The sequence below is a fragment of the Sycon ciliatum genome, chromosome 9, assembly GCF_964019385.1.
Source record: "Sycon ciliatum chromosome 9, ocSycCili1.1, whole genome shotgun sequence".
Classification (NCBI taxonomy): domain Eukaryota; kingdom Metazoa; phylum Porifera; class Calcarea; order Leucosolenida; family Sycettidae; genus Sycon; species Sycon ciliatum.
Genome location: NC_088651.1, coordinates 22,588,723 through 22,614,707, shown reverse-complemented (window position 1 = coordinate 22,614,707; position 25,985 = coordinate 22,588,723). Strand labels below are relative to the sequence as shown.

The 25,985-nt window shown below is 48.5% G+C and overlaps 1 protein-coding gene across 1 annotated transcript; it reads right to left on the bottom strand.

Annotated features, from left to right (window-relative positions):
• Positions 1 to 643: 643 nt before the first annotated feature.
• Positions 644 to 25,912, bottom strand: LOC135825007 (uncharacterized). The gene is made up of 4 exons (XM_065337741.1): positions 24,826 to 25,912; positions 23,804 to 23,916; positions 7,510 to 7,720; positions 644 to 1,234 (listed from the first exon to the last, which is right to left on the bottom strand). The coding sequence occupies exons 1-4, from the start codon at positions 25,799 to 25,801 to the stop codon at positions 777 to 779; spliced, it is 1,758 nt and encodes a 585-aa protein (XP_065193813.1). The 5' UTR covers positions 25,802 to 25,912; the 3' UTR covers positions 644 to 776.
• Positions 25,913 to 25,985: the final 73 nt, after the last annotated feature.

Sequence of the window (25,985 nt, the reverse complement as noted above, 5' to 3'; positions counted from 1 at the left end):
TCACTCACACCATTGCAGTGTTGTGGGTGTGTTCACATGGCGTGAGCCAGTCAATTGTCAGTCAGTTCGGCAGGAAGCGCGAGCTCCAACAAGTCGTTTGGTGCAGCCATCTTCTTTGTCTTGTACCAGCTTGATCACCAAAACAATGAAAAAAACGTTCGACTTGAGGATAGGTTGGGATTTGAACTCACAACTTCATGGTCAGCAGACAGCATTCATAACCACAAGGCCAAAAAGGAAAGGATAAATCGTGGGTTTTGATAAAAAATCGATACTGGCTTCCTGGGCAAATTGTAAACCATGGGAAAAGGCCGGAAACCTGGCCGAAATTCTAACTCCTTAACGGTTGGTCCAATTGTTCCGAAACCTTCACAGAACAATTTGCCGTGTCCTAACAAGCCATTCTATGTACTTTGTTGTCCAAATTTCCCTTATCTTCATACTTTTTAAGACCCAAACCTGATTGTAAATCTTTTTGAAACAGACTATAAACGCACTTTCAGATATCCAAGGAGTGTCAATGTCATCATTACAGTACAAAACATCCATGCAGATGTCAACAGTTTCTTAGTACGAAAACTTGTTTGATTCCCTTTCTTTCTCTACACAATTTCTTCACATTTTTCATCGTTTTATTGCACTTTGTCTCCACAGTTTTACAATACATGAATACAGTGTACACAAATGTCGATCCAGCTTGTATTACTGATTGCGGTTATCAAATTGTTGTCTCCTCGCCGTTTGTTCAGAAGAGTAGTTGTTGACAGTATATTCAGCTAGACCTTTATCCAACGGATTATTCTGAGAATTTCTAGTTCTACATTACACCACTTCTGCCGCAGCCAAAGCGCGGAGCAATACGGCTTAACTTTGCAGCAAATGGTCTGGATGTATTTCCAGAGTTGTTTCTGCTCCTTGTCGGTGAATTTGGCACCTCCAATTCGCCACGACATCTTGAAGCTTCTATGGCCAGCAGCTCGAGGAACAGCCGTGAGCGTGCGGCGCACTCGCCCTACTTGGCAGTGTCCCGTGCTGGCTTCAGGATTTGAGTGGTTGCTGTTAAGGATCTGGTCGAAGATATCCAACGGGAATTTGAGGGGCTCGCCGTCGAAAACATGAGAATGCAAGTGGGCTGCCGCCTTGCTGACCTCCTGTATAAGCGTGGTGTTGTCCAGTACGTGTGATGGGAGTCCAGAGTCATGCAGTACCCCATGCATCTGCTCTGGTGAGTATCCTGTGCAGGCATATTGGCAAAACGAACATGGGTTGCAAACGTGTGTATGCGTGCACAGTGTACACGCATACGTACACGGACACAGACATGCACACATATATACACAGACACACAGACAGACACACACACATATATACACAGACACACACACACACACACACATATACACACACACATACACACATATACACACACACACATACACACACACACACACACACACACACACACACACACATACATACATACACACACACACACATACACACACACACATACACAGATACACACACACACACACACATACAGGCACACACACACACACACACACACACACACACACACACACACATACACACACCCCTCCTAAAACTGTCATATTTATCCTGAACTGTTATTCCTGTCCACATGAGGACAGGTTACCTAGCTCCACACATAGTCCCAGAAGAAGGTCTGTTTGTTTGTTTGTTTAGCTTTATTTTACTTCACCAGAAGCACAGGCAAAATCTGCCTTCTCACTGGGCGTATTGCCACAGTTCTCGCAAAATGATGAAGGTGGTGATATAAGAAAAGGAGGAAGAGGAAAATACAATCATGAACAAGGCACAAAGAGAAGACGGAAACAAATCAATGCGGGAGTACTACAAGTAACGAATTTGAATTTGATGAATTTTTCATGAAAATAATGCAACGGATGGAAAGGTTCCAGGGTTGAGGGAATGTTGACAGTTATGCGTCTTTGAGATCTTAGGAGAGGGTAAGAGAGTTTAAGATATCGTTTGTAATTGCTTTCTTAAATGCAGAAGGAATGGTGATGGAGCGGACATCAGGCGGCAGGCAGTTCCAGTACACACTACCAATGAACTGAACAGTGGATCGACCGGAAGGACCCGGCAAAAACGGGACACGAAGCAGACGTGAAGCCTGACCCCGCGTGGCACGACCATTGACTAAATCAAAGAAAGTGCTGAAAAGACTACTGATCATTTCAGTACCAAGACATCTGTGAACAAAAAATAATAATTTTTGCTTATATATCTGAGTAAGAGTAAGAAGATCAAGTCGACAGAGAAGAGGGGATGATGGGGTAGTAGAAGGCACCTGGAAAACGGCGCGAATTCCGGATTTGAAAATCTTGACCAAGCGATCCAACAACTGCACTGTGAGGCAAGGATAGAAAGCCGTAGACGCATAGCAGAGATGGCTGCTGATCATGCTAATGAACCACGACCGTCTGGCTGATAAACTTAGAGCACGACCATGGCGCCAGAGCTGACCAATGGTCTGGGCAGTTCGCTTAGTCACGTTGTCCACATGCTGCTTCCATGACAGTTCGCAATCAATGACCACCCCAAGGTACTTGGAAGTAGGGGTAACCTTGAGTGCGTCCTGACCACAGAATACATCAGGAATGGCAGCTCTCTGTCCACGGGGCTGGATGACCATGACTTGCGTCTTCTTCGCATTGAGCAACAGCACAATTTCAGCAAGCCAACGTGATACAGAAGTGGCAGCTGCACTAAGCTGTCGGCACACAGTGTTCAGATCGCTGTCGGAGAACTCTAGTATGATGTCATCTGCAAACTCTTGGTGGATGACTTGTTCAGGCAGGATGGCATCTAAGTGGCGCGTGTATAGAACAAACAGCAAGGGACCAAGTACACTGCCCTGTGGCACACCACGGGAACAATGCACTGACGAGGAGACTGAGTTTGCAATTCGGACTTGTTGACTTCTTTCAGTCAGATAGCTACAAAACCATTGTAGAGCACTAGATGAGATACCAAGGGAGTGCAACTCAGAGACGAGTCGTTCATGCTGCACCCGATCAAAGGCTTTACTCATATCTACCATGACGATGCCCGTGAAGCGGCGATGTGAGCGTGCAAGCACCCACCTGTTGACGGCAAGCACAAGTGCATCCTCCGTCGAGTGACACTTCCGATACGCAAACTGAGTCTTTGGATAAAGTTCATGCGCTGTGAGATATTCCACGAGCTGCTTTTTCACAAAGTGTTCGAGAATACGAGATATAATCGGCAATAAGGATACTGGGCGGTAGTTAACTGGCACTGTGGGGTCTCCTGACTTATACAAAGGACTAATAAACGATCGCTTGAACATCATTGGTACTGTTCCAGTGGACAGTGATCTGTTAATGATATCCGTGAGTGGCCCAGCAAGGCTATCGGCACATTCCCTCAACACTAAACCAGGAACGCAATCACTGCCCGTGGCCTTCGCGGGATTTATGCACTTCAGACAAGCTTTCACATCACTCACCGGCACCAGTTCAAATTGCAGAAAGCTAGACGCTGGCATCGGTCCACTTGGTGGTGTTAGCGTGGATGGTCGGTCTGGGTCATGCACAACATCCCCAAAGGTTTTGCTCAGGTCCTCAATGCCGGCTTGAGGTTCTTGACGCTGCTTAGCACGGCCTGTGACGATGTTCATAACTGACCACAACTTTCTCTGATCACGAGTTGCACACTGATTCATGAAGTAGGCATTACGTAGACGGCGATCCAGTTTCCTTGCAGTAGAGCGGGCCTGACGGTGGAGCTCACGCAGATCCGCATTGCCTTTGTCGCTCATCAACCGGCGATGGAACTGGTTTCGCTCACGTACCGCGGCAACTAGCTCCGGTGTTAGCCAGGGGCAAGGACGTTTCTCCTGTCGGCGCCGATGAATCAATGGTGCGTGCACATCCAGGGTAGATATGATAAAGGTGGTAAGACTCTGCACAGCATTTTCAAGATTTCCGGTAAAGGTACAAGTCGCTAGATGATGGTTCAAGTCCTCATTGAATGTGTTCCAATTTATCCGATGGAGTCGCCTACCTTGGCGTTTGGCGGCTGGGTGTCCAGAATATGCCTTTCCCATGCCAAAGCCAGGCATATGGGCCAGGATGGCAAAATGATCGCTCATATCAACATAGACAGTGCGACATACACCCTCTATGGGAACGTTAGACAAGAACAGGTCGATAACAGATGCCGAAGAGGACGTGACTCTTGTCGGCTGAGACACATGGTTAAACAAGTTGCAGTGTGTGAGTGTGGAGTGCAAGTGATTTGCACGGCTGGCAAGAGGATCGGCATAGTCCACATTAAAGTCTCCAATGAGAACTGTGCGCGACTGTCTTCCCTGCATTGCCTTTTCGATGTTGGCTTGGAATACATCCCAGTAAGCCACTGACTTATCTGGTGGACGGTATGCACATCCCACCAGGGTACTGTGCTTTTGCTCCATGACCTCAATCCACAAAATTTCCAAATCTGTTTCCAGATCAGCACGTCGTTTGACACGAGTCGTTTCATGACAGTATATGCAAACGCCACCGCCGTGCTGTAGGGCACGATCTTTCCTGAATAGCTTGTAGTGAGGAATGGATACCTCTCCATCAGTTACATCAGCAGCTAGCCATGTTTCAGCAACGCCCATGACATGCACACCATGCTTGGAAACGAAATCTTTGAGTTCGTCGACTTTTCTGCGGAGGCTGCAGATGTTAAGGAAGGCTATGCTGGTCATCTTGGGCTGAATTCATACTGCTGTGGCTGTCCTCTGTTTCAGATCTGTACTTGTCGAAATTCCAACACCTACTGTACAGTGGAGCAGGCCAGAAACGGCGGCTGTTGACTAGCTTCGCACTGGAAGCGTTGATGGTGATCCTGGCCGATGATGAGGATTCTTTGGGGAAGATCTTCACCTCAAAAACACAGACAGGGTGATCGATGTCTGCAGCTCTGCGTTCAATAAACAGTTTCAACTGCTCGCTCTGCATCTCGGGGAGCAGGTTCCCAACGAAGAAAACTGACTTTTTCTGCGTGGGCTTAGTATTCGTGACCAGCCTCCAGGAAGCTTCGACATCGTCCTGCATATCCTCAAATTTTTTGAGGCGATCGACGATCTTCTGTGCAGCACTTGGTTTCAAATGTCCCTCTGCACGTGCTCCTGGGTCATCAAGGCCAAGGTCCGATCTCTGCGTACGGGGTTCATGAACCGAGTCAACGTCCTCGCACGTGGAGGTGGCTGCTGAAGCTTCCAGATCCGGTTGAGCACGGCTGTCTTGAGATGTTGGCGCATTCGTAGATCGTACGGACTTTGCAGACTCAGCTTGAACTTGTTCACCAGCTTTGAAACTGCTCCGTGCGCGGCGTGGCTTTCCCTTGCTCTTTGTCTCGTCATGGCCGACTGCCTTCGCTGCCGCCATTGAATACGCTGGTGATCCAGATTCCATAACTACCTCTTTCAGGGAGGAAACTAAACGGGTGAGGTCGTCGATTTTACTATTTAATCTTTTCTCTCGATCGGCAGCAAGACTACGTTCCATTTCCATTACTTCGAGGATTTTTAAAAAATGGCTTTCACATGTTGAGCAAGACTGACGGACAGAATCTTTCCTCACGGGGTCTGGAACACCAAACTGATCCTCCACTGTGATATCACCACATACACTTGTGTCCATCGTGCTAAGCCAGCCCCCGAGGGGCAAAAACTGCCAGATTTACTGAAAACAAGCGGAGCCCAAAAATGGCAAACCGCCCCTGCAGTCTAGTGGTAACTACACGATATAATGATGATGCAATTACCTAAAGCAAGCGATCCATCATCTACTGACATTGTAATAAGCCCATTGTACATTGCCAAATATGGAAGGTATGAGTAGTGCCTGTGAGTACACTGGGATCAGGAATGCACTGTTCAACACCCCAGACGACCATGCCCAGGTGGCTGTGTGGGGTGTTCATGGTACAAATTACGTTATTGCGCAATGGGCTTATCCGGCATGGGGAAATGGATGTTCAGACAGGCAACCCATAGACATGCCATCCACCCCTCGGAGAGCGATTCCAGGTCTGACTCCATCAATACCACCCAATGGTTGTTCTCTTACTGACAAGGGAGTTGGCCTTTATCAATGCTGGTTTGAGAGCTTGCACTTCACTGTGAACCTGATGAAGGCAATTTGCCGAAATGTTATAATTGTGAAATGAGATGAATTATTGCAGTGTTAATGGAAGAGAGCTTTTGGGCTATACTCATAACTGTTCATGAAACTGCAGGAAGCCTCCCCACTTTTACCAATGGTTCCTGTGTTGAAAATTGTTTCAACATCATCTACCCTGGGAGAGGGAGATAATTTCAGAATTTATCCAACATCTTGGTATGGAGTTTGTCACCTTCGCATCCAGCTAATTTGTGACCAATATCAAAGACCAGTGAATCTTCGAACAGCATCCGGTTGTTCTGCAACTTGCCGTGCACAAGGTTCGCGTCATGTTCGCTAATCGAGACAACAGCAAACAGATTAGGGCTTCACACTTGCTCACTCACTCAATACACTGCCAAAGTGCTGACGCCGCCACGCCTCTTGAAAATGCATACCGCGGGCCAAAGTGGTGACGAACAAAAGTCTACGATTTTTTTAGTTTCCAGTGGTCACTGTGTCACTTTGACTGGAGCTTGTGCAGGACGATGCGAGTACAAAATAATTTCTGCTTCTTACTTTCTTACTGTGTTGAAGAAGTCTCTTTTCCGCTGTTTAGACTACGGGCAGTGTTTTCCTGATAAGTATTCACCAGCACCTGAGAGATGGTAGTTCTGATGTTCTCCTCCCTCTGTACGAGGAAACGAGGTTTAGAGTCTCAGCAGCAAACAAAATCGGCGCCTACGGCCACAGAAATAACAGTGAAAATGGCCGTCGTTTCTTGGCTGGAGACTAAACCCACGAACGACAGTACAGAAGCACTAATTGCTGAACAAACCAAAAAGCCAATGACTGTTTCTCCTGCTCGAGACTTCTGCTAGGGTACCTCAACTCCAGAATACAGTCTCTTTGCCGTATATGTAACTTTAATAATACTTCTGAAGTAACAAAAATGCATTCACGCAATTTCCGGGCATGGCCTATCTCAGGGTGAAAACAATAAACTGCTCTGCACTGTGAGATCTAAAAAACTCTTCAGCAGTTGAAGGAAACCAATCATGAAGATGGTCTTCTGCTCAAATTGCTGCTGCTCCTACTACTGGAAACACAAAAAAACCGTGACATTTGTTTGTTGTCACAGCTATGTGTTGTCAGGAGGGTATAACGTCAGACCTTGATGGCAGTCTTTTTTAATTTTTTTAATTTTTTTTACTATGAGTTACTTTGATTCGCAGTCCACCTGCGCTGTCATGACCGTGGCGCCGGCGACTGGGGCTAAAGTCCTGACAAGGCTTTAATTTAATAATGAACAGAAACCGAGCCCTGGCACATCACATCTTACCCTGCGGCGTGCTGCGTCGCTTGCGGCCATATTTAACTCCCCCGGCAAATACCCTAGGAAGCAGTGACGCTGCGCAGTGAGAACCTAGAAATGCATATACCGCCATACAGTAATGCTTGCGCGTGTAGCAGGCTGCTGTCTTGGCGACTTTCGGATCTTTGCTCGAGACAATCAGGAGGTCGCGCAAAAGCGAGTGTCTATAGAACTCGGTCTGTGATGGAGTGGGACAGAGTTGCACATCGCAAGTACACAGTCATATACACGCATATAGGCACATACACGCATAATTATAGGCACATACACGCACACGCATACATCCGTACACATACACGCATACGCGTACACACACACACACATGCACACACATAAACACATAAACACATGAACACACATACAAATACACACATGCCCAAATACACAGATACATACATACAGTTGAGTTAAGCCTTGTTAGGACAAACACCCTTAAGGGGAACTTTCCATTAGTACGAACTAGGGCCAATCCTATGGTTGGCCAGGCATCAGATCAAGTCAAAATCATTCCTTTACAACAAAGGCCTGTACGGCGCACTTTCGTGACGACGAAATATTTTAATGCACCGCAAAGGGTTAAAGCGCGATTTGAACAGAATCAGCGCGTAGAACAAACTTTCGGTCCACATGCGCGTACGCTGGCTGTATTTTTCGTCTCTATATGCCATGCATCGTTGGGCGCACTGTGGATCTGGAAGGTGGATCGTACTGTCTAGTCACGGATCATAGCGCCTTGTACTTACCTGTTTTTGGCTTGTGCTAAGAATAAAATGCTTGCCATGCACCACAGCATGCACTTTCACATAAATACAATCCATTATGATATGCATATCGGCAAGAGTACATAACCCCCCCCCCCCCCCCCCGAGTGTGCAACGCCTGATCCTGCTCTGCATAGGGTCTTGGTCGAGCGTAATCGGATTTTTCCGCCATAATACCGTACACATTTGAGGGGAACCCGGGTAATCGTGGGTACTCACGGATCAAAAACAACGGTGCCCTGCCTCAAGACCGGGCTTGCGCTGGTGTGGAGTGTACGCATGACATCAGAAGATCTGATTACGCTCGACGAAGACCCTATGCAGAGCTGGATCAGGCGTTGCACACTCTGGAGGAGGGGGGGGGGGGGGGGGGGGTCATGTACTCTTGATATCGGTTATTTTAGGGCTGAAACGATTATACCAATTACTCGGTAAGCGATCGTTAATTCCATTACAATCAAGTAATTGTCGCATTATAGATTACTTGTTAGGGATTTTGAGTCCAAAGAGTACTGAAAACCCTCGTTTTTGTGAAGTTTGAATCAGTTCCACTGTGAGTATGCAGTTGCCAGGGGCATAGTGCATATTCTGAGGTTAAAGGGGAACTGTCACCAAAAATTTCTTTGTCTTATCTTGTAGTTCTTTGGCTCCTGATCACGATGGTGTTAATCGTTTCTCTTTGCGATGGCTGGAAGTGGATGAAAACTTGAAAGAAGGTCCCCAAAATTGTCCCGAATTACCGAGTGACGTCACGCCGGACTTGACCTCCACGCGTACATTCGTCGTCAAAAACGAAGTTCAGCCCGTGTGTTGGTCGATCGAGCTAGCTGTTCCGATGTACGGTGCACGCTTGCCTTCTGAACTCTAACACAGATGGGTACGTCGCACCGAAGGAGAATGCCAAAGAGGCAGAGACCCACGTGCAGCTACAAAGCCAAATCACAATAAAAAGTAGCTGAGCTTTCACCTTTTTGACTTCTTCCGCGAGGATCTAAGTAAGTTTTATTTTGTGAGCACGGAAGTACGCCGTTGTTTTGAACTTTTCATGTGAGGAACAAGACGATGATGAGTGCGTGCGCCGAAAACAGTTCTCCTCCGGCCGGCGATAACACCACCAACCCGAGCCCCAAAGGAACGCAATGTAGCCACGTGAAGGCGATTCATCTGACGATGTTGCTGAAGATGCAGATGACAAATCCGACGTCTTTCATTTCAGAGCCGGGTCGGCAACACCGCCACCTTCGATACAATGAAATAATTTACAAGTACGAGATATGTGTGCCACACTAACTGAAAACTAACATCCTTCCACTCCTTCGTAATCACCAAAATTAATAAAACAAAGAGCTGGAGCTTCGTGGAGGAAGTACCAGTGCGACAAACTGCTATCGACTTTTGTTTGTTTTGTCCCTTTTTGGCATTCTCATTGTGTACAACGTACACATCAGTGTCCGAGTTCAGAAGGCAAGCATGCACCGTACATCGAACAGTTGGCTCGATCGACCAGCACACGGGCTGGACTTTGTTTTTGACGACGAATGCACGCGTGACGTCACTCGGTACTTCGGGACAATTTTGGGAACCTTCTTTTCAAGTTTTCACCCACTTCCAGTCATCGCAGAGAAAAATGAATAACACCATCGTGTCGCTAATGCAGATTTTGGTATTCTGAAGGCCAAGCTTTCGGAAACAGAGAATTTTGCACAAAATTCTGACACTATTTTGCTAACGATTATAATCGACCAATCGATCATTAAGCTAAAGAGTAGTCGATGGGCGAAAATCCATGATCGTTTCAGGCCTAAACTTTTTTTTGTCGGATCTGGATAAGAAGAACTATGTGTAAGACAAACAAACTTGTCCAGTCCCTTGAAGTTCGTCCTGATGAGGTTTGACTGAACAAACATATGCACACCTACACAAACACACTGATGGGTGAAGTAGGCGCAGATGCCTGCAGCACCCCACCTCCACCACTGCCTTGCACTGTAGCCCCGTTCAGTCTATGTCTTGTCAGTCTGTTGTTTTTGTCATTCCTACTTCTTGTGTTATACAAATTGGGTGCGTAGTTTCAAGTAAAACCATACACACATACACACAGATAGACAATAAAAACCGGCACACACACACGCACACACAAGTAGTATGTATAAAGCCGGTTTGACGACTGGGTCATCCCCAGCCCTAAAAAATGGGGTACTATTGATAGTACCCCATTTTGGGGTAAAAAACCGGGCTCCGGTTTTTACATAAAAAATGATTTTTCGGGTGAAGGGGTGGGGGTTGTACCCCACCTTGCCCCGGATGGGAGTGGGTATAAAAAGAAGAATGCTGGATATGGTGTTATCATGAAGATGTTTTTTCCGTGACTGGCAGTCACAGTCTGCACCTCAATATCTGCCGACTGCTGCTCTGAAACAGCAGATTTCAGCAGAGTGATAAATGCATGCACCATGTATGAACGAGTACTCTGTGTTGTAAACCACCAGTTCTCAATTGGGAAAGGCCTTCGCGCTTATGGCATTGTATTCGTTGAAATGTTGTATTTCGACTCCGCCGTACCGCTGATATTGCTGCATGGCATACGCTATATGCGTTGTGTGCGTTTTGCTGTATACGCTGTTATGTCCAGTTTTATCTGCTTATGTTTTGCATGTACGCTGTTTTTGCATGCTATAAATAGCTGGTGTTATTAGTGTTCATTGTTAGTTATCAGATGAAGTGAAATATACTGTGTAAAGGAAAAGAGTTGTCCTCGTGCCGTGTGGTCGTACGATCCTGACAATTTAGAGAATCTTAGAGGGTTCAGAACATTTGGCGACCACGCCAGGATAGGAGCGAGCATGGCGGAGGAACTATGGAACAATTTGGAAGCCAGCTTTATCGACAATGGAGAGCGGTTAGGATTAGAAGGCGAGTTGTTGAAGGTACATGTGGAGCAGAGGCTCCAACAGCACGCGGAGCGTGAGGAGCGCAGTGCCAGACGGCGAGAGGAGGCGCTCCGCACCGAGTTTGCCAAAACACTAAAGGAGATTAACGAGCGCATCGCCAATGCGCAGGAGGGTGAGGGTAAAGCCACGATGGGAGGTACAGAGGAGTCTCCCAGTAACAGCGGTGGGCGTCAACCGGTGATGAAAATCCCCTCATATGATGGAACGCAGCCATTGGAGCGTTATCTTGACCTGTTCGAGGACATCTGTTCCAAGAACGAGTTCGAAGAAAGCGAATGGCTGCTGCGACTGCGCATTGCGCTAGCGGGTAGCAAAGCGGAGAGGATATGTATTGGATGCAATAATTACGAGGAAGCAAAACGAGAGTTGCTTGCCTCGCTCGGAAAGACTCCGGATAAAGCGTGGAAGACATTGCTGACAGGCAAGCAGCGGTCAGATGAGTCGTTTCATCAATACGTTGTCCGTGTTTGCCGAGAGGTAGAGGTGTGGGCCACACTCGCTATGACAGAAGATGGCGAGGTGGACACCAAGTATAGCTCCGATATAGGAAAAATGTCCCCGGTGCTGCAAGCAATGGCAAAGCAGGTAATCTTGGAGCAATGCGGACCTGAGATGAAGACGTACCTGGTCGAACGGCAGTGCTACGGGATGTCACTGCGCCAGGTACAGGAGCACGGCGCGTCTTACCAGGTCGCGCACGGACGACAGGGTGATACTGCCAGGAAGCCAGTAGAACGATCCGTGCCAAGGCCCACGGCGTCGGCACAGTGCATGGCGATATCGGTCGCAGATGCAGAGAAGCAGCTAAAGTCGCTGCCACAGGAAGGGAGAAAGGGTTTTCTGCAGCGAGAGAGACTCTGCTGGAACTGCCTTAAGTATGGCCATATGGCCAGAGAATGTCGGTCAGGCTCGAGATGCACGAAATGCCAGAGGAAACACCACCTGCTAATACATGATGTGTTGGATAGAGCAGGTTACAGCCGGGAGAAACCGACTGAGATAGTTACGGAGAAGAATGTTGGGTCGTGCTGTCTACACTCGCCAAGTGTGCGGCTGATGACCGGAGTGGCACGAGTTGAGGGAAGAACTCGAAACGCGAAGGTTCGCGTGTTCCTGGACTCGGGTGCTGAGGCGTCATTCGTGACTGCAGCGTTGGTGTCAGCAATCGATGCAGAACACGTTGGGGTTGAAAATGTAGAGGTGAAGCCGTTCGGCGCGGAACCAACCCAACAGCGCATGGATAAGTACGCCATCACGATCCAGGGTAGCTCCGCTAGCATTCGGGTACGCGCGTTCGTGAAACCAACGCTTGAGATGGACCTGAAGTGCGCAAGTCCGCAGACCATTGCGCAGTGGCACAGTTGGGGAGTAGAGCTGAGTGACAAGCCTCAACAAGGGACATCAGACGAAATACATATGCTGATTGGTGCAGACTATATCAACGCGGTACTGCACAGCAAGAAGGAAGTTAATGGTGAGACGGTGTGGAACACAGAGATAGGTAATGTATTATCTGGTCCAGCGTCTGCACCAAGTCGAAACAGTCAGCCGGTGACCGTGTCATGTGTCACAGCCCACATCGACAAACTATGGCAGTTGGATGAACCTCCAGAACAACATCAGCACCTGCCATCTTTCCCGTTATGTCGCCAGGGCAGCGGGTACCAAGTGGGTCTCTTGTGGCGAAATGAGCGTCGGCCAACGGATAACTTTGCCCAAGCTAGAGTCATCGCAACGCGGCTTCTTGAAAAGCTGAAGAGGAATGGGAAGCGTGCGCTCTATGATGATGTGCTGATCAGGGAGTACCGCGAGCTTGGAGCAATTGAGCTGGAGCCATGTGAGAGCGATGCCGGGTACTATGTACCGCATCATGGTGTGTTCCGCGAGCACGCTGCAACCACGAAGTTAAGAGTGGTGTTCAATGCCTCGGCGACGGCGCCAGATGGCAAGTCATTGAACGACATGGTTGACCCTGGACCGTCGCTATTGCCGAGTCTCGCAGGTATGCTATTACGGTTCCGTGAATATAAGAGCGCGCTGCAAGCGGACATCCGCAAGGCTTTCTTCATGGTCGCGGTTAATCCCGAAGACCGTCCGTACCTGCGTTTCTTGTGGCCCGGTCGAAGCGACAGCGATGAACTGTTAACCTGGAGGCTAACGAAACTGCCATTTGGCGTAAACTGCTCGCCATACATGCTTACTGCGGTGATTCAGCATCACTTGAAGGAGCTACGGGCGTTGTCTGCACCCAAAGAGCGAGATCGTATTGATCTCTTGCTCACGAGTTTCTACGTTGACGATTTGGTCTCTAGTGTCTCAAATGCCTCGGAAGCTAAGGAGATGCAAGAGTTCAGCGTGCGTGTGCTTACGGATGCTGGCATGGAGTTACGCAAGTGGCGAGGCAACGGAATCCCGTGCGATCCAGAGGCCGGAGATAAAGTTCTCGGTCTGAAATGGAAAACCAGTGATGACTTGCTCAGCATAGCAGCGCTAGGCGAGTCCGATAGGCCGTCTGTTTGGACCCGACGATCCCTCCTCAAGTGTGTTGCGTCAGTGTTTGATCCGCTAGGTCTAGCAGCACCGGCAGTTGTGCCCGGAAAGATACTGCTACAGCAAGCCTGGAAAGTCGGAGGCGACTGGGATGATAAGTTGCCTGATGGCATCGCAGCCGCATGCGCGCAATGGTGGGGAGAGTTGGCCGAAGTGGTGAGCATTGACATACCACGTTGGATTTGCTGCAATCTTGACACGCCGATTGCGCTTCATGCCTTCGCCGATGCCAGTGAGAAAGCGTTTGGATGTTGTTTGTATGCAGTCGTCAATGGACAGTCGCACTTGGTATTTGCCAAGGCCAAAGTGGTACCTGTGTCTCCGCCCACGTTAGCCCGCCTTGAGTTACAAGCAGTATGTTTAGCGGCTCGCTACGCTGAGTTTGTGGTGAAGGAGCTGCGTGTTACCGTCACGCAAGTCTATGGCTGGACTGACAGTCTCACTACCGTTCATTGGATCAGAAATCCATCGTACAAATGGAAAACATTTGTGGCTAACCGCGTCAGTCAAGTCCAAGAGATATCAAAGAAGGTCGGCATTGTGTGGAACCATTGCCCGGGCCTTCACAACCCAGCAGATTTACCGTCGCGTGGGAGTAGTGCACAGCAGATCCGTAGTCCGTTCTGGAGGGGCGGACCAACCTGGATCACGGAGCCCAATGACTGGCCCACCGCATCCTCAACCACAGCTACAGATGAGTCCAGTGTAGAAGTACGAGTGTCAGCCACCACCTGTAGTCGAGAATCTGATAAGGAATGGTGGCTCCGATTCAGTAAATGGTCGAGGGCACAGGGCATGGTGACTCGGATGTTGCAGTGGAAGCACACTGAGCCTCGTGCTGAACTCTATTTTGCAGCAGACAACGTATTGTACCGCATCGTTCAAGCCGCATGTTTCGCTGAGGATCTTGAGCTGATCAAGCAAGGTCAACCAGTGAAGCCCGGGTCGAAGGTGTATCAGCTTGCACCGTTTCTGGATGAGCATGGAGTGCTCAGAGCCGGGGGTCGACTTCAGCACAGCGAGTTGGCGTATGGAGCCAAGCACCCAGTCCTGTTAGGCAAACATCATCTGACCGAGTTGCTGTTGGAGAAAATGCATGTTGAAAGGATGCACCAAGGTGTAGAAGGAGTCTTGTCGTTCATCCGTCAGAAATTCTGGATTATCGGTGGTCGACGGGCGCTACGCAACATTACTCAGCGATGTGTTACATGCCGCCGCTACAAGGCTAAGGCTGCCTCAGAAGTCTGCCCGCCGCTGCCGGAAGACCGAGTTGTTCACGAGAGGCCGTTCGCAACTACCGGCATCGACTATGCTGGTCCGTTGTACGTGCGCCGTGGTGAGTCATCTCCGAAGGTATGGATAGCATTGTTTGTGTGTGCCACCACCAGAGCAGTTCACTTGGAGGTGGTCGATAGTTTAAGTACTGAGTCATTCTTGATAGCATTTCGGAAGTTTGTCGCGAGACGTAGTTTGCCGTCTCGGATCAGGTCGGACAACGCTACAACGTTCAAGGCGGCATCTGACAAACTGAGTGTGCCATGGATGTTCAATCCTCCAGCTGCACCATGGCATGGAGGCTTCTATGAGCGAATGGTTGGTACAGTGAAGAGTGCCTTGAAAAAGGTAATGGGAACAGCGTTTCTGAAGGTCCAGGAGCTTGAGACCCTCTTGTATGAGGTTGAAGCGGTGGTGAATAGTCGTCCGCTAACTTATGTGTCTGATAGCCTGGATGAGCCACCAGTAACCCCTGCAATGATGATGGGTGACATCTGGATGTCGTCAGAGAAGCCAGCAGGTACTCTGGACGCTGCGCAGATGTCATCGAGATTGCGTTACCTCAGTCGGACACTGGAGCATGTCAAGAATCGTTGGGAGGTGGAGTACCTAAGTCAGCTGAACAAACACCAACAGACCATGTCGCGCCCTTTAGCTGTGGGTGATGTTGTCTTTGTTCTCGATGATACCAAGCGCAAACAGTTCTGGCGTTTGGGACGGATCATCGAGTTATTCCCTGGTCGAGATGGTAAGCGTCGTGTTGCCAAGGTTAAGTTGAGTACCAGTACCCTGTTGAGGCCGATCCAAAGGTTAGTGCCGTTAGAAGTATCGTCACAGGACGTGGCTCCTGGGCTTGCAGATACCGCTCAACCTGCTATCGTCCCTCAGCAGCCAGCGTATGAACCGTCAGCACCGTTACCACCACCACGGCAGCAGGAGATAACGCGTTCTGGGCGCGTAGTCAGAGCCCCGGATCGTTTTTGACTTGTGTGCATTGTTGTACGGCGGTGAGAAGCCCTTTGGTGGGGAGAATGTTGTAAACCACCAGTTCTCAATTGGGAAAGGCCTTCGCGCTTATGGCATTGTATTCGTTGAAATGTTGTATTTCGACTCCGCCGTACCGCTGATATTGCTGCATGGCATACGCTATATGCGTTGTGTGCGTTTTGCTGTATACGCTGTTATGTCCAGTTTTATCTGCTTATGTTTTGCATGTACGCTGTTTTTGCATGCTATAAATAGCTGGTGTTATTAGTGTTCATTGTTAATTATCAGATGAAGTGAAATATACTGTGTAAAGGAAAAGAGTTGTCCTCGTGCCGTGTGGTCGTACGATCCTGACAATTTAGAGAATCTTAGAGGGTTCAGAACACTCTGATTTATTCCGAGTCCGATTATTTTTGAAAAAACCGAGCGAGTACTCGAGTACTCGGTATAATCCGCGATATTCGTGTTAAAACAAAATGGCGTCACGATTTATTGAAAGTGGTATAGTTGGTGGTACGAGTGTTCAAACCCATTTGAACTTCATACTGTTCGTCTTCTTTTTGACATGCTCTCTTTCCATCGTCCTTAGCTTTTGTTTGTTGAGAGCTGTTTTGGCTTTCTCCTATACCTCTGGGGGATGCCAAGTGATGGTGTTGAGAGGCTGGTGATGGCTGTGAGCGAGAGTTTGCCGATCGGCGTCGTCCTCGCTTTAGCGATGAAAATACTAGTTACTGCGCACCTGGCAGATATCACAACACGTCGGAGCGTCCAGGAGCAAAGGAATCTTGGGTTTTCACTGGAATCTAGTTCCTCCAGCACCGTGTAGCCCACCGTCGGTGAATGGCGGTCCAGAAAGTTCGAACCTGGTCTTCTGCAGCATCTCGCAGTCCTGCGAGGCACACTGAATACGCCTGTCATGTATTCTACAAATAAAAATCACGAAGTAGTGGACTTTACAGTGATGAGTCTATCCTGTATGCTGGAAAAGACGCAGGAAATGTGACTGGTGCCTGTACACTCAGTGACTGGACGCCAACACCCCAGTCTTCTCCTGCAGGATCTGTTTGACACTGACATTATGCAGTAGGTCGGCATTGACCTGGTTTGGCAGCTATCGTAATAGTATCTGCCTGGTTTGATGTAGCAGGTTGGTGTTTGCTCGTCGTCCAGTCCGGAATTTTCTTGTTACTCACGGTGGAGTACGCGCAGGGTTTGCGATCATCCCTGTTCACTTCAATATTATCAAACACAACGTTCCCTTTGTCACTCATCTTATCCTGAGTACTGAATTTGCTGACAATATTGCACCACACTTGTCACAACCTACCGCCACTGCTGGCGGTGGCGACTGGTTCGTCAATGGCGGTGACCAGGCTGACTGACTAGCTTCGAGACAGCGGCCCCGTTGTCAACCCCGCGGCAGCCTAAAGGTTGATTTTATCGATCCAGCCTCAGCGCCATGTTGACGATGCCCTAGTGACTGTGTGTCATGGATTGCCTTGCCATCAGCGGTCATTGCCGTCCACCTTGGTGCAGCCCTCAACAACTGGCTCAGACCATGGGAGTCTCAAGTGGACAAAGTTGTTGCCAAAGTTGCTCAGAAGATTGGTGCATCGTGGTGTAGGTGAGCACATAACTAGGACTTCCCAGCGCCTATTTGTCCAGGCTGCGATACTATGTGACATGCTGTACTGCATATTCTTTTCAGCACTGCAAGGCCGGCAGCTGGACCGACTGCAGGGGCCGCGCACATGCAGGCCGCCTGTTGCCAGTGCAGCATTCTGGAACGTTCCTTCCTTCCGAGATCCGTGGAATAATAACTTTCTTTGCTTCAAAGCAAGTTGCTTACCTTTCTGTTGTCCTCCCAGTGTCCTTACAACAATAACCTACAGCAATGTTTTATTTTCCTTTCCATTCCCCAGCCAATGAATACTACGATGTCGATTCTATTTCTGAATACTTTAGTGTGTGCCCGCGCACGTGTGTGTGTGTGTATACCTCACTCGCCACTCGAAGTTCTGTTCCCCATCACTGGAACACTGCCTGTTCTTTCAGGACCTGCCATCATCTGCGGATGGGCATTCAATAATTGTATTGTGTGTGTGTGTGTTTCATTCAGAATCAGATCCGCTATCGTTGCTATAAGAGAAAATCTGTGGGTTCACATCCAGTGCATTTGTAGATTTGCGTGATTTTCTCGCCACGGGCGCATACATGGGACATTGTGTGCGTCTGTGTGTATGGGGATATTGTCTGTATCGGCTTTTGGTACTAATGTTCAGGTCTGTGCTTGCATGTGTGAACATGAAATTGTTCGGTTCTGTGCATGCTATTGCTATGTTGTATATTATTGTATGTATGTGTGCATTTCCACGAACAGTGTAGATGAGCGTGGAGAGTGCATTCATCCCTCATCAACCACTTCCCCTTGGGCTTACGAGAGTTTTTTCTGCGTACCTCTCATTTTTGTTTGTTTCTCTCTGATACTGTATTGATGCCGGTACCTATACCTCGATGTGTTCCTCTATCTGCAGTGTGCTCTATTTATTGTGCGAATCAAAATAAACAATAATAACACAAGTCGTGCTAGAGTGACGACATGTGCCTGTAGTAGGGTTGATGCGATGGGACGTTATAATTAGGTGGAACAGAACACACATTGGGCAGATTGATTGGGCATCATTGATTGTGCTCAGTCTAAACAGTGAACATAATAATTATCTCCAGTGACAGACTGTAGCGGCTAGCCTCCAATAGGTAGCTGGCACTAGTCGCTACTGCTTGTTTGACAGGCGCCGCCAGAACCCCTGTTGTGTCATGCTATAGCTGCACATGCCCTATTCTGGGGCATACTGAGGTACTTTGATTTTGTTGACTGCATGAAGACAGCATCCAATAGTAGTACTCGTAGACCTTGGCTCTTTGTAGGTCAACCACCATCGCATGGATCAATCGGTGACTATGCACTTGGAGGTTGGAATAGCCCGCGCTGAACAGATCTTGCCATGGCCCAGGGAGTGAACTCGCTTACTCGACTATCCCGGTTTTAGTTAACCAGCATGAGTGGTGCGATTTGTCCATACCATGTTGCGAGCTCACAGTTGTTTGGGCAGGTTTTGAGCTGCACCACGAAACAAAGCGAAATAACGGCGTGACTGTAGAGCAAGGAAGCAGCGAGACGGCACTTCCAGGACGAGACAGGCAGTAGAGATGTGTTCACAGCACGAGCAACCTCTCAAACCCTGCTGGTACTCCACAGTTACAAGAAAATGTCGGACTGGACGACGCGCCAATGCAAACCTGCTACATCCACCCAGGCAGATAGCTGCCAAACCAGGTCAATGTCGACCCGCTGCATACCGGTATGTCAATGTCAAACAGATCCTGCAGGAGAAGACTGGGATGATATTGGCGTCCAGTGTACGGACACCAGTCACATTTCCTGCGTCTTTTGCAGCATACAGGATAGACTCATCACTGTAAAGTCCACTACTTCGTGATTTTTATTTGTAGAATACATGACAGGCGTATTCAGTGTGCCTCGCAGGACTGCGAGATGCTGCAGAAGACCAGGTTCGAACTTTCTGGACCGCCATTCACCGACGGTGGGCTACACGATGCTGGAGGAACTAGATTCCAGTGAAAACCCAAGATTCCTTTGCTCCTGGACGCTCCGACGTGTTGTGATATCTGCCAGGTGCGCAGTAACTAGTATTTTCATCGCTATAGCGAGGACGACGCCGATCGGCAAACTCTCGCTCACAGCCATCACCAGCCTCTCAACACCATCACTTGGCATCCCCCAGAGGTATAGGAGAAAGCCAAAACAGCTCTCAACAAACAAAAGCTAAGGACGATGGAAAGAGAGCATGTCAAAAAGAAGACGAACAGTATGAAGTTCAAATGGGTTTGAACACTCGTACCACCAACTACACCACTTTCAATAAATCGTGACGCCATTTTGTTTTAACATGCATACGGTCCATTGTTTCACCCCTAAATAATAATAATAAAAATAAAAATGAGAGCAGTACTACACCATACTGACCAACCACCAAGATCTCAATCCCTTGACAATACATGCAGAATCCCTGGATTTCTCTCAAAATCCCTGGATGGCACAAAAACAAGTGAAAAAGAGCTTTTCTCGCCCCAAAAACGTTCGACCCTGCAGATTTGCAGCTCTGCGTACAGCACAGTTCGACCCTGTAGTGCAGTTTGATGAGTCGGCGCCCGCCTGTACCTTTGTCAGTGCAGATCTTGCAGGCTAGGCATGGCCAGGTCGTGAATGTGCTGTGCACAGTTCGAAGTGCGAGTGAGCACTGTACATACCTTTGAAAAAAGTTCAAAAAACCGGGACATTCGGGGAGAAACCACGGAGTTTTCAGGAAAATCCTGTATCAGACAAAACTGTGGTTTTTCCGGGAGTTTGCTTGAAATACCCGGGACCCCGGGAGGAGTGTTGATTTTCCGGGATTTTCCCGGGAAAAACGGGAGGGTTGGCCAGTATGCTACACAGCAGAGCACCTCCAGCACATACTGGTTGTGGAGCGAGGAACGCATTGCGTCCCTGCGTGAAGCTCTTGCTACCTGCAATCTGCAGTACGATCCATATCCCACTGACCCTCAGCCAGTAACCTCATTCTGGAACTTCTGGAGAGACCAGATACTGAAACTAGCCGTGCACCACCGCCAAGTGACCAGAAGCAAATCCCGCAAAAATACTACGCCCACTCGTCCCTGGATGACAAAGGATCTCCTCAGCCAGATCAAAACAAAGCACAAACAGTTCCGCACCTACAAGGCGACCCAACTAGACTCAGATTGGAAACTGTACACAGCCCAGCGTAACCGAGTAACCACTCTTTTGCGACAGGCTAAGTCCGATTTTGTCCAGCAAACAACGTCAACGGGTATAAACCTCCACCGTCTACTGAATCACCTGAAGGAACCGCCTAAGCAAACAATTCCCACACCATCGACAGCCAACTCCACTGCAGCCACGGCTATGGAGAAGGCAACAGCTCTCAACAATTTTTTTATCTCCCAAAGCCAACAGTCCATCGACAAGACCGCCTGTACTACACCAGACATCAATACTACCCCTGACATCAGTCATACTCTAAATACAATCGCAGCAACAGTGGAAGAGGTCGAGAAGCTTCTAAGCAGTCTAGACACTGGCAAGAGCCCAGGCTTTGACAACATCCCAACTCGGCTCCTGAAAGAAATTGCAAAGGAAATCTCCCCATCTCTCACTAGTCTCTACAATCTGTCCTTCAGAACCGGAGAAATACCACAGGATTGGAAAGACGCAACTATTACACCGATCCCCGGGTCGGACAACCCCTCCCATCCTACCAACTACCGACCCATCTCCCTGCTCAGTATAATATCAAAAACACGAAAAAATAGTACACTCTCGTCTGTACAATCACATAGCACCGCACTTACCCTCAAACCAATCCGGCTTCAGGAAACAAGACGGGACCGAACTGCAACTCGCACGGATCGTCCACCAGATATCCACAGCTAGGGATGCGGGGAAGCATGTTATTACGTGCTTCTTCGATTTTAGTAAAGCCTTTGATCGTGTATGGCATCAAGGTTTGCTGAAAAAGCTGAGCCACTACGGTGGTGACGGCAAGGCTCACAAGTGGCTCGAAGCCTACTTGACAGGACGCAGACAGCTGGTGCAGGTTGAAGGCACAACATCCGCCTTCATACCAATACCAGCGGGAGTGCCCCAGGGCTCGGTCCTGGGACCACTTCTGTTCCTGGCGTACACCATTGACCTGCCCACTGCCTGTGAAAATGCTACAACCAGTTCGCGGACGACACCGCACTAATTGCCATTGCAGGCAGCTACATTGAGTGCGAGGCTGCGCTACAAAGAAGCGTCGATGCCGCAGCAGAATGGCTAGAGCGCTGGCACCTGCTAGTCAATAAAACGAAAACCGTCATCCTCCCGTTCTACCATGCTAACCGATCCCCACCACGACTACCCGAAATAAAACTTGGCCAAACCCTACTAGAAACAGTAACACAACATCGTCACCTCGGCATCATCTTTCAGCACGACCTAAGATGGTCAGCCCACCTTGACTTTGTGCTGAAGAAAGCCGTAAAATCTTTTAATATTCTCTTTAGGCTCAAATCAACTCTACACACTAAATCACTCTCGCTCATTTACAAAACATACATCCTGCCTATAATTGAATATGCATGCATTGCTGTCACCCCGCTCTCAATCGCAGCCCTTGACCGTCTTGAGCGAATCCAGCGCAAGGCGGCCAGAATCTGCCTCCGTCTCCCCCTCTACACTCCTCTGAATCATTCAACACTGCTCCATCGGCTCAAATGGCCGACAATGTTCTCTCGCCGCAAAGTGAAGCTCACCCTTCTTGCTCACTCCATAAAATACCAATATGCCCCACAACACATACGCATGCTCATACGCATGCTCAACACCCCCGCTCAAGTTACGGCCCAGTACAGCCTTCGACACGCACGCACTTGGCACTTCCCACCCTCCAGAACCGATCGCTGTAAAGACTCCCCACTGTATAAGTCCCTAGAATACTACAATGCCCTCCCTGCTAGCATTCGTGACGTCTCCTCCCGACCTGCTTTCATACAAGAAATCTGCTCACTGCTGATTAACTCAATCTGCTCCTGCAGCGCTCACCCTCTCCCATACTTGTAAAGTTCAAAGTGATGTAAATCATTTTCCAACTGTTTAACCCACAATCTCACCTTCTCATAAATTTATCTCTTATTGGCGATGGTGCCATCGTGAGAATAAAGAATTCAAAATTCAAAAAAAACAGCCCCACCCATAGCATCTCATCTTCTCATAAACGTATCTCTTATTGGCGATGGTGCCAAATTGGCCAGCCGAAAAATTCGCCGAAAACGAGCCTTATCAAAAATCGCTAAGCTTTTTGCCGATTTCGGAGGGTTCCTTTGATAATCGCCGAAAATCTACCAAATGTTGCAAAGTGCGTTTACGAGCGAATGATGTTGCTGCAAGCATGACCGTCGATAGGCTTTCCCAAATCGACGGGCCAAAAATTCGCTGACTTCACATGACTTATCGAAAAATCGGTTAGCTGTTCACGGATTTTGGAGGGTTCTTTTGAGAATCGCCGAAAATCTACCAAATGTTGTTGCAAAGTGCAATATTAAAGCCAATATGCCAACAATTCTTTTGGCCGATTTTGCAATATATTCCAATTTTGCAGCCGATTGTTCAGCCGAATCTGATGTTTTTTTTAGCCTGGAGAAAAGCCGAACAGGCGAAAAAACGGGCCGATTTGGGGAAAGCCTAACAACAACAATAATAACAACAACAACATACACTGTACTTGTAAAATTCAAAGTGATGTAAATCACTTTCCAACTGCATAACCCACAGCATCTCACCTTCTCATAAACTTATCTCTTATTGGCGATGGTGCCATCGTGAGAATAAAGAATTCAATCAAACAACAACAACCCAAAATAGTCATTATCCCTAGGCCCTGCCCACCCAATCCTTCCTCACTCTTTCTCCTCTCTCACACTATTATCTCTTATTGGCCACTGGCTATCGTAAGAATAAAGATTTGAAACAACAACAAAAACAAGAGCAAAAGCAACAGCAACAGCAGCAGGAGGAGAATACTGAAATGGCCACACACATCGTGGTGGAAGCGCTTCCGCTGCTACCACACTCCAGTTCCCTTAAACACTCACCATCTCTCTTGTATCCTGGCAAAAGCAGCCGTTGATGACTATAAGTCTGAAAAGAACCTCCCATCCACAAGTCTTTGCACACCCTGTTGCGACCACATGGATTACTTTTGTAGCTAAAACAACCATAAGAAAAAATCAGAAAACAGCAGGGCACCAAGCTGAGCGAGAGTTGCCCAGGATAACTCCAGTTGCATTGTGCTTTTTCAGTTTTAACAGAACTGAGAATGTGTTGCCTCCCCGCCATGCATCAGTCAGGACAAAGACAGCTTCGCCTTCCTCTCCGATCCAATTTTAGCTGGCATCCAACCACCTTTTTTGCTTCCTCATTTTTACTTGCAAACATAGCCTTACTAATCAGCGAGCAGAGTGGATAGAAGAAGGGTCGGGACAACCAAAACGTGGTCATAGACATGCAAGGATGGTGTGGCTAGGGGAGGCTTGTTGTTGTTGATTTTTATTTTACTTCGCAAGGCCAAACGGGCAATGGTGCCCAATTCTATGGAAGCGAATTTCAAAAGGGAGAGAGCTACGGGGAGAGAGAGATAGAGAGAGAGAGAGAGAGAGAGAGAAAGAGAAAGAGAAAGAGAAAGAGAAAGAGAAAGAGAGAGAGAGAGAGAGAGAGAGAGAGAGAGAGAGAGAGAGAGAGAGAGAGAGGGAGATGATAAGCAATTTTGCAGCGTCAACAGAGCGATTTTGCAGTGTCAACAGAGGGAACACAAAGAGTTCATAGCATGCACGCAGCACGCAGAGAAGAGTAAATGACGTGGTGTGTGGACGGGAAAAGTCAGACAGAGCATTCATTGCAAGGCTGATCAGTGTGGTCAAAGCAGTAGCACCCTAGTTGACAGGATTCTTTTCTTTTCTTCCCTAATTGGATTTTGCCTATTTAGTTGACCGGATTTGTCACCATTGCTTTCTTTGCTTGCGTTCTTCAAGCATTTCATCTGGTGCATGACCCATTTTCCACAACCAATTTGTTATCAAATAACTTCAAAGCAGCACTATTGCGACAAGAAACTTACGAGCCCCCTTTTGTTTAAACTGCGCTGTTTGGTAGGGTGGTATGGACGGTGTGATGGTGGCTGCAGTGCCAGTAGCAGTGGTTGGAATAGGAGGAGTTTTGGCTGGTGCCTTTACAGGAACGCCCGGTTGACCATTAGGATCGTTAACTGCGCGGGTTGTTGGTGGGATAAACGTTGGTTCTCTAAAGGTTGTCGTCATTATCTGTGTGGTGGGCACGGTCGTCGTTGGGCCTGGGGTTGGTGGCATCGTCGCCTCATGCTCACGGATGATGTGATTGCCAACGCCGTACTGGGGTGTGGTTGCAGTGGCAGCACCGTCCTCTTTACTTACATACTCGACCGCATGGTTCGACTGGCCGAGACCGTTCTTCCCGCACACGATCATTCGCTCGCCATCACCCAGGGGCAGGTACTCGATCACACCATCCTTGCAGTCTTCCTCAGAATCCACGATACGATACGAACCTGCAGTGCCAGTAGCAGTGGTTGGAATAGGAGGAGTTTTGGCTGGTGCCTTTACAGGAACGCCCGGTTGACCATTAGGATCGTTAACTGCGCGGGTTGTTGGTGGGATAAACGTTGGTTCTCTAAAGGTTGTCGTCATTATCTGTGTGGTGGGCACGGTCGTCGTTGGGCCTGGGGTTGGTGGCATCGTCGCCTCATGCTCACGGATGATGTGATTGCCAACGCCGTACTGGGGTGTGGTTGCAGTGGCAGCACCGTCCTCTTTACTTACATACTCGACCGCATGGTTCGACTGGCCGAGACCGTTCTTCCCGCACACGATCATTCGCTCGCCATCACCCAGGGGCAGGTACTCGATCACACCATCCTTGCAGTCTTCCTCAGAATCCACGATACGATACGAACCGGCTGCGGCGCTTTGGCTCGGCTCATTGTTGCTGGCGGCGGTGGCGGTGGGACGCGAACCGATGCACATGATCAACACGAGGAAAGCAGCGCGAAAACCAGCCATCCTGATAAACCAGTAAAGAAAGACAAGGCACTGAACAAGACACAAGTTTCCCAAAGGTCAGTATGGCCAGTGTTACTGGAACTGACCTCCTGTTAGAAAGTCGACAGCATTATAAACAGACAACATTCGGTTCGACTATAGAGGTTATGCGATACACGTCATACAGTACGTTTGCCACCCCAAA